The sequence below is a fragment of the Eumetopias jubatus genome, unplaced genomic scaffold (assembly GCF_037043125.1).
Source record: "Eumetopias jubatus isolate StellerSeaLion01/CBP00866 unplaced genomic scaffold, mEumJub1_p1.0 scaffold_7, whole genome shotgun sequence".
NCBI classification, from domain to species: domain Eukaryota; kingdom Metazoa; phylum Chordata; class Mammalia; order Carnivora; family Otariidae; genus Eumetopias; species Eumetopias jubatus.
The window spans coordinates 3,473,967-3,486,217 of record NW_028274813.1 but is presented as its reverse complement, the minus strand read 5'-3'; the positions used below and the strand labels follow the sequence as shown (position 1 = coordinate 3,486,217).

The window sequence follows — 12,251 nt, the reverse complement described above, 5'->3', positions numbered from 1 at the left end:
TTCACATTAAAATTTCACCAGTTACCCTAGTGCTGGCTGTCCTTTAAAAGCCATTTTCCACTGGTTGAGGTAGGTCCTGTCCAAGTTCACACATGGCAGGCTCTTCAGTCTTGTTCGGTGTGGACCTATTCCTTAGCCTTTTCTTTGTTTTCATGATCTAGACATATTTAAGACTTCAGACCAGTTATTTTGTAGAATACCTCTCAACTTGGATTTGTCTGATTTTTTTTTCTCCATGACTAGAATCATGGTCTGCATTGTGGGGGACTACCACAGAACTGATGTGTCCATCCCAGGGCAACATGTCAAGAGGCACATGATGCTGATTTGCCCCAGTATTAGTGGGCAAATTTATGTTAACCTTGATTAAAGTTGTATTTACTACATTAATCTGTTTTAACGTTCCATTTTTCTCTTCATAATTGAGATGTAATTTGTGAGGGAACACTTTGAGCCTATGTAAGTATCCTGTTGCTTAAGAAACCTTCATCCACTAGATTTAGCATTCATTGATGACTTTGGCTAAATCAGTTATTATTGTATTAATATGATGGTTGTAAATGGTGATTTTTAAACTCCATTACTCACTCTTCCTACACTTACTAGGTCTTACTGTACTGTAAGGAAAAGCTTTCTTTTTTCCATTTCTTGATATCAGTATGAGCTCAGATTCTTTATTCCATGAAAATTCTGTAGTATCATTTTGATGTTTATTCTTTTTTTTTTTTTTTCCCCAAGTAATCTCACAGCGTGGGGCTCGAACTTACAACCTCGAGGTCAAGAGTCCCGTGCTCTACCGACTCAGCCAGCCAGGCGCACCTCATTTTAATGTTTATACTGTCCCATCTTTGCCTAATGGTAGCCCCTCTGCTTTGCCCCTTGAGTCTTTGATTGCTTTCTTGCTCAGAGGTACAAAAAGATGTTCCAAGGGGCGTCTGGGTGGCTCAGTCGGTGAAGCGGCTGCCTTTGGCTCAGGTCATGATCCCAGGGTCCTGGGATCGAGCCCCGCCTTGGGCTCCCTGCTCAGCAGAGAGCCTGCTTCTCCCTTTCCCTCTGCCTGCCGCTCTGCTTACTTGTGCTCTCTATCTCTCTGTCAAATAAATAAATTAAAAAAAAAAAAAAGATGTTCCAAATGTATCTTGTTCATTTTATGCCCCATACCTGGTATCAGGTTCCAGGAACCTTGGTGACTTTTAAGGGCAAATATCATTTGAGGATAGTGTAGGCATTAGGAGTTCCTATTGCTATTTGGTCATTGCTTCTATACCTTTTTGCTGGACACAGCTAGAAAATGCCCTTTTAAAAAAAAAAAAAAAAGAAAACACCTGAGTTCATTATTGGTCTTTCCTAATCAAATTGAAGATGAACGATTTTACATTTATTCTTCTTATGTGCAGAGTCTCAGCTGCTAATGACATTCCTAATTAGCTTTTTTGCTTTCTTCTACAAGATATATTCAAAACAATACACTAATATTACTAACAATATGATTACGGTATGAATATGATTTTAAGATTTCTTTGCAATTCTTTCTGTCTTCAGAATCCTGTTTTTTATTGTTTCATTTTTCCACTAAATATAGCATGTAACATCCTACTTTGCTAGTAAGTAAGTATCTTCATTTTAAATGGCTACATGATATATTTACCTATTTCCTTTTTGGAGCATACAAGATGTTAATGTTTCATTATAAACAAAGTTCAGTTGGCTGCCTTTGTACATGTGCTTATTAAAATTTCTTTTTAAGAATAGCATACAGACAGAAATGTGTTTAAGTGTAAAGCTCTTTTAATTGTTCACAAAGTAGAATCAACCCCAAATTAAGGAAAACATTCCAGGCACTCAGAACTTCCCCTGTGGCTCTTTCCCCACCCTCTTCAAGGGTAACCACAGTCCTCACTTCTAACATCACAGATTAGATTTCTTTATTTTTGAACTTGATATAAATAGAATTATTTAGCATATGCTTTTTTTACATTTGGCTTCTTTCAAAATTATTTTTCGAGGTTTGTCCGTATTTGTCTTGGTGCAAATATTCCATGAGCGGTGTTCCACGTAGAGCCCACTAAATTAGCTAGCCTCCTGTTCCTGGACGTTTGTGTTGGGCCAGTTTGGGGCTATTACAGATTACACACTTGAAAAATAAATTCTAAGGATGCATTCCTAGGAGCTGAATTTGTGTTTAAAGTAAGGAAGGTTTTTGCTACATGTTGTCAGATTGCCCTGCATAAAGGCCGATCGGGCTTATACTCCTGCACGGGTGAGCTGAGGTCAGCCTCCCCACACTCCTGTGCACCAGGTTTACTGGTCCACATTGTCAAACTGGCTGCTACTGCATTGCTAGGCATTGCTAGGCCTATAGCAGCTCATGGTGCATTTCAGGTGCCTAGAAAGGCTTATTTTTTAATCTGGTAGGGGAAAAAAATCAGAAACGTCTGAGTGGCTGTTACTGAGGTGGCCTATTAAAGAGTTATTCCCTTAAAATTTTGGAGTAGTTGGGGGAGATTAGACATACAGGGACAAGTGACTAACAGCACAAGTGCCAAGTGAGTAGTTTGAGCGATGCTGTGACAGTGCAGATGAAGAAGAGGTGAGAGCCGTTCCTCGCGTGGCATTTAGAGCAGGTCAGCTCTCTGTTGCTCTCATCGAGCTGAAGCTCCTTTCTGTAGCTGAGCTCTGGCTGGGTTAGAGATGAACTCTTTGAATTACAGAGGCCAAATAGGATATTTTGGCCATATGTTTTAGTGGCTCATCTCCCTTCATTGTGTAAGATAAGTTTAATGTTCTCTCATTCTTTCTTGCTTCCTGTTTGAAAACAGCAATGTGCTGGCTCCAGAGTGCTGTCATTTGATATATAATTACTGCTACACACCAGTGCCATTTAAAAAAACTTATGTTACAGGGATGCCTGGGTGGCTCAGTCGGTTAAGCATCCAACTTTTGGTTTCTGCTCATGACCTCGCAGTCGTGAGATCAAGCCCTGCATTGGGCTCCCCACTCTGCGGAGTCTGCTCCAGATTCTTTCTCCCTCTGCCCCTCCCTGCTTCCACGCGCACGCACGCACACTCTCTCAAATAAAGAAAATGTTTAAAAATAATAAAAAAATTTCGTATGTTACAGATTCAGTAGTTCACTGTTCCAGCCAAGGTGGGGTGATTGGAAAGATAGCAGCTCGATGTGGTTTATAGCACAGTTCTAAGCTCAGTGAAACCTTGGGCAGGTTGCCACTGCTCCCTGGGCCTCAGGGACATGGGGAAATGATTGCTGGGAAGTGGCAGGGACTCTAGACAATAGGGGATTTAGGGTATTTCTCACTGAGAACGGTAGCTACTCTGCATATTGCTTAGGTTACAAAGCAACCTGAACTGGAAAATTTTTTAAAAATCATCTCTGTGCTGTGCCAACATCATGAGCTCATGGATCGTCTCAGCGTCAGGAAGACAGTAGTACAGTAGTTACACAGCCTGGAGGAACTACTCACTGCCTTGGAATGGTCCGTAGTTCACCAGTGTCACAACACGTTAGGTCGTAGAATTCCTCCCCAAGCCCCTTTAAGGGGGAACTTAAAAAAAATTATTTTCTAAGAATTCACGAGTATCTTCTGCAGAAATAAAACATCTTGCCTTTTCTTCCATGTGAGATGTTGCTATTCCCTTAGGAATAGGAGTGCATATTTATGCATATTTAACAGAGGGTTTAATAAAAATAGGTCATTTGAATATGTCAGCATTTTAATGTGATGAGATCTGGTGTTAGAATGTGTGCAAACTGAATTTATCTAATGTTTATTCATAGTTTCTCCTTAATGAGCAAATCAGTGCTCCGTTAGCCTGCACAACGCACCACCACAGCCCTCTGCAGTATTTCACGGGGTAGGGAGAGGCCTCACCTGCACTGGGGCTTCCCCTCAACATGAAGAGCTGGTGAAGAGTTGGCAGTTAGGGCTAATTAAGTTTGGTTTTTAAAAACTATCGGAGGGAAGAGCAGTCACTTTTCCATAGCGAACAGTTTCTAAGTGACAGGCTGCCTTGGGCAAAAAATGACTCTGAGGGCGGCAGGAGCTTGTTGTTTGAGCAGGTCCTTGACTGAGTGCTGGGCCGGTGGGCTCAGTCCTGCTCCCCACCCCGCCCCTGCCCGCCCAGCAGGGCTCCAGAGAGGGCGTCTGGCCTGGCTCCTGTGGAGAATAGTAAGCAGGTCCACAGATTGTTGCTGCAAAAGTTCACTGAACATCTTTTTTTTTTAAAGATTTTATTTATTTATTTATTTGACAGAGACACAGAGAGAGAGGGAACACAAGCAGGGGGAGTGGGAGAGGGAGAAACAGGCTTCCCGTGGAGCAGGGAGCCCAATGCGGGGCTCGATCCCAGGACCCTAGGACCATGACCTGAGCCGAAGGCAGACGCTTAACAACTGAGCCACCCAGGCGCCCCTCACTGAACATCTGTGCCTTCTGTGACTGGCCACCTCTTCCCGTTCTGGAGCGACATACACGTGGGCCCCTCGCCTTTTACACCTCATTTGCCTCTCTTCTGATGTCTGGCTTCATGGCCTGGCTGCTGCCTAGCACACGCACACGACAGGAGCTCTGAGCTGGGGGTGGTGCATACTCATTCCAGGGCCAGAGCCTCGCAGACGCGTGCTAGCGAATGACATACCCATGATTTGTGTTTAGTCACGGGAGGAGGTCTGATGGGCGTGTGCTGTGTGTCTGAGGAGGAAGGAGGAATCTTGTTCTGGAAAATTACATTGAAAGGAAAACATGCTCAAAACTTCGCTTCTGCTGTTGTCCTTCTCCAGGAAATTTAGGGCAGAAAGAATGATCTCTGTTTTCCTTATTTATATTTCTTTGAAGGTACTAATGAGTGATGAGAATTGTCAAAGCCTGTCTGTGATAAGCAGCAAATCCTTATGTCTGCAGAAGGAGAAATAGAGTTTCAAAGAGAACTGACTTTTCTCAAGTGCCTTTGAAGTGCCAGGCATTAATCTTGGGACTCTAACCTGTTACTCCATTTTAATCAAACAGGCCTGCGAGGTAAATGGATTGAGAAGGTAGGTCTGGAATCTGGGCCACACGGATCAGGGCTGGCGTATTTGATTCCCACCTCAGCAAGCGCAGGCGCCTGGAGTCACACAGTGATGGGATTTCAGCGCTAGGCGCTTACCTTTCAGGTCACCCTGTCGGTAGCATGGCACATGGGCAGGAGCTCAGGGGCTGGCATCGAGACCACTGGGCTCACCACTTGCTTCCTTTCGACAGCTGATTCCGTTTTCCTATTTATAAAATGCGAGTGGCAGTCGTCCTCAGGGCACAGGTTTACAACAAGGGCCAGAAGAACCAATGTGCCAAGGTGCTTTGCAAACTGTAAAGTGACTTACCAGTATTGGCTAACAGACTGTTTTCTTTCACAGATGGGCACCCAAGAAGGCATTAGTTGTTAATCAGGGTGTTAGTCAGCACAAGGATCACATATTTGCTTTCATGTTTGTGGGCTGTGGGACTTTTTCCTTCCATTTTCAAAGTTGTTTCATTTCTGCAATAAATATTAATGATACCATTTATATGCCAGGCCCTCTATTAGGCGTTGGAGATAGAGTGGTGAATAAGGCAAAAGAGTTTCTGTCCTTTTTGAAACACTGAAACTGTTGATTGTACAATTGTACAGTTGATTGACACTTTTTTCCCTCTACTGGGATAAGAGATTCCAAATCTGATGGATTCCTTATTACCCCTGATACATATTTTTAAATCAGTGTTAGACTGTTGAAATACCATTCGTGCCAATTATGCAGATATTTTGGGTGTAGCTGAAGAAACTATGAGAAAGGTGGATTGTATGGGTGTTTCGCACGATCAGCCTGTTTTGTTTCTGCTTCAGGGCAGGTAGGTTGGACTGTAGGTTGGCATCTGTGTCATGTCTTACAGCTGATTGTACCTGAATTAAACTCACCTGCACGTGTGGTGTGAGCATGAAGACGTTTGGAAATCGCTGTTTGGTATTTTTGTCACTAGAGCCGGGTATTTTCCACTATGGTGAAGAACATTTTGGTTGAATAGTAAGTACATTGAACTTTGTTCACAAAGTGAACGTATCTCAGCTCTGAATGGCCAGTCTCATTTTCATTCGTGCCTGGGACTCGGAAGGCTTCAGCTTTTCCCCAAGATGACCGGCTAGTTGTGGTCCAGCCCCAGACTCATTCCTTGCACGCACTGGAGACCCAAACCCTGACTAGGTGGGAAGTCTCCTCCCAGAAAAACTGGAACGGTCTTTGTAATGTGGTTTATTTTGCATCCCAAGTCTTAAAAGTCGGACTCCAGATGTTCCCCTTCTTTCCAAGTGGGTGATTCTTTGCGGCCCTGGAAGTAATTGCTTGCTCATTTTTGGCTCCCGTTTTGGTTGTCTGAGATGTGGTCAAGAGGAATGCTAATGGAAAGCATGATAATCCATTCTCTTCTGATTTTCAGATCACATAACGGAGACCTTTGATGTCGCTGGGGCTGCTCCAGCTATTTTTCATTAATTCATTCAGGCCTTCAGTGACTCAGCAGCCTCCTGACTTTTTTGTTGTTTTTAAAAAGAGCTAGACTTTCACAATATATGGAATACAGTTAACATTAGTGATAGGCACTCGGTGACAGTCAGGTGAAAGCCTGCTTCCCAGAGATGAGAGCAGGAAGTCGTGACATTTGTGCTGCTGAGCAGAATGTGTATGGAGACTGCGCATAGGGAAGGTATTCTAAGTGAAAGAAGGAGTGTAAGGAAAAGTAAGAAGGTATAAAGAGTACAGGCAGCATGTGAACAAGTGTCTTTGGAGGAAACGTGTATGAAGGGGAGGGGGTGATGAGGTCCATGTTGGAAAGGCCTGTGAGTGCAAGCCGAGGAATTCAGCCGGTGTTAGGGCAGAGCCATGGAGGTTTTAAGTGGGAGAGTGACCTAAAGCTTCATGAAGATGAATGTGGCATCATCTGTGGGATTAGTTGGACGTGGGTAGAAATGGGTGGAAGGACTCTTTTCTGGCAAGTTCTGTGGGACTGGTTTTTGAAGTGATTTTTGCATGGGGAGGGAGAATACAACATGTAGGGAAAATAAAGTGCACCTTTATTACCAACACTGCCTCCCCCCCATATCATCATCTGACATCCTTTTTTCAAAAGAGGTCTTTCTGAGATATTTTCCACACCACACCAAATGCTTCTGGGCACTCAGGAGTATCAGGTAGCAGGTTCTACGAAGGGGGCATGGCACAGGCCCACATGTCTCCTCTGAGTTCCGCTAAGGGGAGTGTGAGCAGGCCCATTGAACCTGTGGGGGCTTTCCTTTCGCTGGGCATTCCCCAGCAGGCCAGGCGCGGGTCTGGGGTGAAGATGTGAGCTGGAATAAGAGGGCTGCTTTTGCAGACCTTTGTAGTGCTGGAAAGGGAAATGTCACATTATTGTTTGTACTTATTGATCAAGGATTTTGATAACCAGCTTGTGTTTGTAGTAGGAACTTTAAACCATCATTTAAAAGTTTTCTATTGAGAACGAGACACTGACAAATTATTTGTAATCAGTAACTCCTTATGCAGAAACAAATGAGCATAAGATACAGTTTAATCTTACCTGAAAAAATTGGAATAGTTGCAGTTTCATTTGTTCAACAGACAGCACTGTGACAGACTGGGCACTCTACTGGGGCTGAGTAACCAAATGTGATCTAATTCTTAATATTGGTAAGATTTTTTAAAAAATGTGTTCTATAAATTCATGCTTAAGAAATCAGGTAACTGGCAATCATTAGGATGCAGACGCATTAAAAAAAATCTCAAGTGTCAGTAACCTGTCTATGTGGAATTTACCAGAAAGCTGAAACATAAAAGCTGATTTTGTGGAATAATACAGGGGTAACTATTTAATAAAGAAGTTCTGCTCCTTAAAGGAGTTTTTATTGTAATTTTGATTTTATTGTAATTGATAACAGACATAAAACAATACTGTAATCATATAAGTGATTAAGTACTTCATTTTGTGGACCGATCTAAAGACTTCTAGAATTAAGGTAAAGGAGCCAACCCAAAGTTGGTTGGGAAAAAGCTTGTTGGAGGTGGGGCTTGAACCACTGGGTAAAATTCCCCCACCCCAACCGGGAGCGCGACCTCCTGGAGCCAGCAGACGGGCTGTGTGCCTGCAGCACACTCAGGACTGCGGTGGAGGGCAAGCAGAGGCTGGGGGGCAGGGGCTGTAGAGGGCTGGAGCCAGGCCCTGGGGGCCTGAGTCCCTTCCCGGTTCCTCCTCGGAGGGTGGCGGGTGGGTGGGATCAGTGCCCCCTGTGGGGAGCTGTGAGGTGAGAGTTGTGAATGTGGAGCTCCTGGTGCCCAGCAAGTGTTCCGCAGGTGGACTTCACGCTCCCGTGTGGTGGAAGTCAGGAAGCTCCTGAAGCATTTGACCAGAGAGGTAGGGTGTGACCGGGACAGATTCACAACGGTAGCTGCCTTTCGAGTGCGCCTGCACACGCTGGGCTTTGTAGATCCGTTCTTAGTGGGCCTCACCACTGCCTGGCAGTGGGGCTGGGCGCTTTGTTCTCGGAGAGGAAAGGAGCACCTTGCCCGGGCCCCCAGTCTACCCAGAGGGAAGGCAGGGTTTGAATCTAGGCTTGCCTTGCTCCAGAGTCTGGGTTCTTTCTCCTTCTGCCAGACTGCCTCTCCCTGGGAAGCCCTCTGATGACCCCATGCAGAAGAGGTGTGGCTGGCTCAGGTGGTTATTACTGCTACTAAAAGGTCTGTGAGTTCGGTGTCCATGTTGGCACCCCGCCACCCCCCAAAGAAGAGAGGAAGAGGAGGAAGAAGAAATAGGGCAGCAACACATCAACTGGAAAAGAGATCAAACTTGGTGATTGGGTGCAGAGGAAAGAGGACAAGATGGGACAGAGATGACGGCACTGTTCGAATTGAAGGCGGCCACTGGGACCTGACTTTCTGGCCCTGGTCTTGGGCTCCAGAGCTCAGGCGCCAGCGGTAGAGTCCATGGGCTTCTCAGAAGTCGACTCTCTTATGGGCACACACCTAGCAGTCACTTAGGGCTTCACAATAATTGCTGCTTGGTACATGTAGGGGCCATGTTGCTTGGCGGGACTTGTGCTGCTCTAGGAGGATTGGTGCCCTTGGGGGTTGGGGACGGGAAGTGACCTTAGATAAGAGATACTCTGAGTGTTTCTTGGGCCTCGGTTTACTTTGGTGCCTCCTAGGACAGTGCTTCTCACCAGTGTTGAAGGACCAGTTAAAATTTCCAGTCTATCTGGGGGCGCCTGGGTGGCTCAGCTGGTTAAGCGACTGCCTTCGGCTCAGGTCATGATCCTGGAGTCCCAGGATCGAGTCCCACATCGGGCTCCCTGCTCAGCAGGGAGTCTGCTTCTCCCTCTGACTCTCTTCCCTCTCATGCTCTCTATCTCTCATTCTCTCTCAAATAAATAAAATCTTAAAAAAAAAAAATTTCCAGTCTATCTGGACTGATACTTTTCTGAAATTGAAAAAAAAAAAAAGAATTACGGGGACATGAAACTGAAAAAGACATGCAGAATACAAATTCTGATTTTTATTATTAGAGTCAACAGATACAAAGTTATGCTTTCCAATTGCCAAAGAAGTTTCTGAATGCTTATTCTCCATCTTTGTACTTAATCTTGCTGCCAACCAGCAGGCTGGCACGGCCTGGTACAGTTTGAGAGCCCTGGTCTGGGAGGAAAGTTATTAAGCAGATTAGTAAACAGGATATTTTAGGAGTATTTACATGATTTAAGAGTAAAAGTAGTCTTTCAGTTGGCATTTAAAATACATGTGATCTATTTACAGATGACATCTTTTCAGTAAAGTTCCTTATTAGGAGGCCAGGATGTACAATAAATATACCAAGAACTGAGCTAATATAGTTACCGTAAGCAATCTGTAAGTTTAACTCTATACTAGTAGCAATATTCGGAAAAACGGGTGCTTTTATTTCCTCTGTTGTTTCTGAGAACCACTGGATGCTCATTTAATTTATATTAGTATGTTTTCTCTAATTTTTGGCTTGCCTTTGAATTGATTTTTATAGTTTTATGCATAATTTTACATATGTTTCTTAAGGAGGAAGTACACTAAACAAACTTAAAAAAATGCTGATACAGAGATCATGTAATAGTTTAATTGTTCGTATTTCGGATTTGGTTTTTGTGTCTAGCTGCCAGTGTCTTTTACTTTCTTTTTTGAGCTCTTTTGACATTTGCTGATACTGTCTTTGCTCTGAAATGATTTGCTAAGGTCCCTTAGCCCGGCTTCTTTTTCCCTGCCTCTAGAGCCCAGCCTGGGAGCAGCTTCTGTCAGTCGGCCTGTCCCTGTCCTGTCACTGTGGGCGGGCAGAGGTGGCTTTCTCTGGCTCCTGTAGCTCCCTCACACCTGCTGGGCATAGCCTTCAACCTGCCTCAGCACTTATTCCCCCCTCCACTGGCCCCTTTTCACCTGCTGCAAAGTCAGGACTTCCCTGTGTTTTGTATCGTACTTTATATATTACACTTTTCAAGCTTCTTTCATGTACATATTCTCTTATTTCATCCTCCAGACAATCCCATGAGGTTGGTAGGACAGAGATTCTCATCTCCGTTTTAACTGAGGTGAGGCTGGGAGAGTGTCCGCATGGCATGTATCCTCATTCCTCTGCCCTGGGCTCTCAGAGTGCATGTTCCACTCGGGTCCAGACTTCCAAATGTTCGGGTTTGGAGTTTGCTCAAACAAAGATGCCTGTAATTTTGAGGTCCTCTTTTTCTACTTTGTTATTTGGAAAGCGAAACATTAGAATCCTCAGCACAATGTCACAGGCCTCTTTGAAAGAAAGAAATCTTTAGAACCTAACTCGGGTTGGTCAGCAGAGAACAAGAGCGGTGGCCCCAATGGTCATGTCCGAGGACGCGCTGAGCAACCTGGTGGTCTGCACCTGTGACTTTCCACTAAGGCTGGAGGGTGGCGTCCTTAATTTCCACATCAGCCCAGCGCATTAGATTTCATAGAACATTTCTCATGAAGAAAAAAGTTCCGCTTTAGGGATATACAAGGAGGCATACTGAAAAATCACTTTTTGGCCCAAGTCGGAAGTCATTTGCTTCTGACTTTGGGGTATGTGGGTGTGTGTTCTCCCCATCCTGGGTTCTACATCCAGCCACTTACTTAGGTAGGTATGGTGACCTTGCCTGAGTTATTTAACTTCCCTAAACTTGTTTTCTCATCTGTAAAATGGGGGAATGTTCTCTACTTTGAAGGATCATTGTAAGGTTTAAAGATGATGCATGTCGCACACTCTGAGTGTGGGCTCAGTAAGTGTAGGTACCTGAATGCTGGTGCAGAAGAGGGACTGGGGCCCAGTAAGAAGGCACCTGCTTATAATTGGCTGCAGCAGTGGTTCTCAAATCTGAGTGAGCATCGGAATCACCTGGAAGGCTTGCTAGGCCCACCCCTGTAGTTTCAGATTCTTTTGGCATGGGGTGGGGCTTGAGAATTTGCATTTCTGAGTTTCCAGGTGATGCTGCTGCCGCCACCGCTGGTCTGCAGACCACACTTTGAGAACCCCTGGGCTACAGGTAACTCACCAATGAGCATTTAGATGCTATAGATCTGTTTGCAAGCTGAGTTTTTATGTGGTTAGAGGTACTCTGTTAGAAATTGCTTGGAATGAATGCATTTTGCAAATACTGAATTTAGTACTTCAATGATTTTTCCTCCTGAAGTCCAGGAGTTTTGTTAAAGATATTTGAAGAATAAGTCATGGAAGTAACAGTTATGAACATATTATGAATAGTCTAACAATATCAAATTGGCTAATGTATATGAAAGTGCTTTTACAAGATGCTGAAAACTGAAAAAAAATTTTTTAAATACCTTTGTTTTTAAGATTGAACATCATAATGGAGTATAAAATAGTGTAACTATTAGATTTCTCATCTCAATGTGCTGTTTACCGTATGTATTTTTCTCTTTCTCCTCCAGGCTGCTGACTTGAGTAAACCAATAGATAAAAGGATATACAAAGGAACACAGCCTACTTGTCATGACTTCAACCACCTAACAGCCACAGCAGAAAGTGTCTCTCTCCTAGTGGGCTTTTCCGCAGGCCAAGTCCAGCTTATAGATCCAATCAAAAAAGAAACTAGCAAACTATTTAATGAGGAAGTAAGTAGCACCCTGTCTTAGCTGTTAAGAATCCCTTTAAGAATTTATACGTTCTTACCAAGGGCAGTGGGCCTTATTTT

General features: G+C 44.1%; 1 protein-coding gene across 6 annotated transcripts in view; it reads left to right on the top strand.

Moving 5' to 3' along the window:
• The window catches only part of WDR20 (WD repeat domain 20), a 62,116-nt gene that overhangs the window by 26,992 nt on the left and 22,873 nt on the right, over positions 1-12,251 (top strand). For 3 of the 6 annotated variants that reach the window (XM_028099805.2, XM_028099812.2, XM_088024441.1), the window contains exon 2: positions 11,989-12,171. The exons of the other annotated variants lie outside the window; for them this stretch is intronic. In XM_028099805.2, the coding sequence (XP_027955606.1) occupies positions 11,989-12,171 (183 nt within the window). The remainder of the gene's footprint in view (positions 1-11,988; positions 12,172-12,251) is intronic. 6 annotated transcript variants of the gene reach the window in all.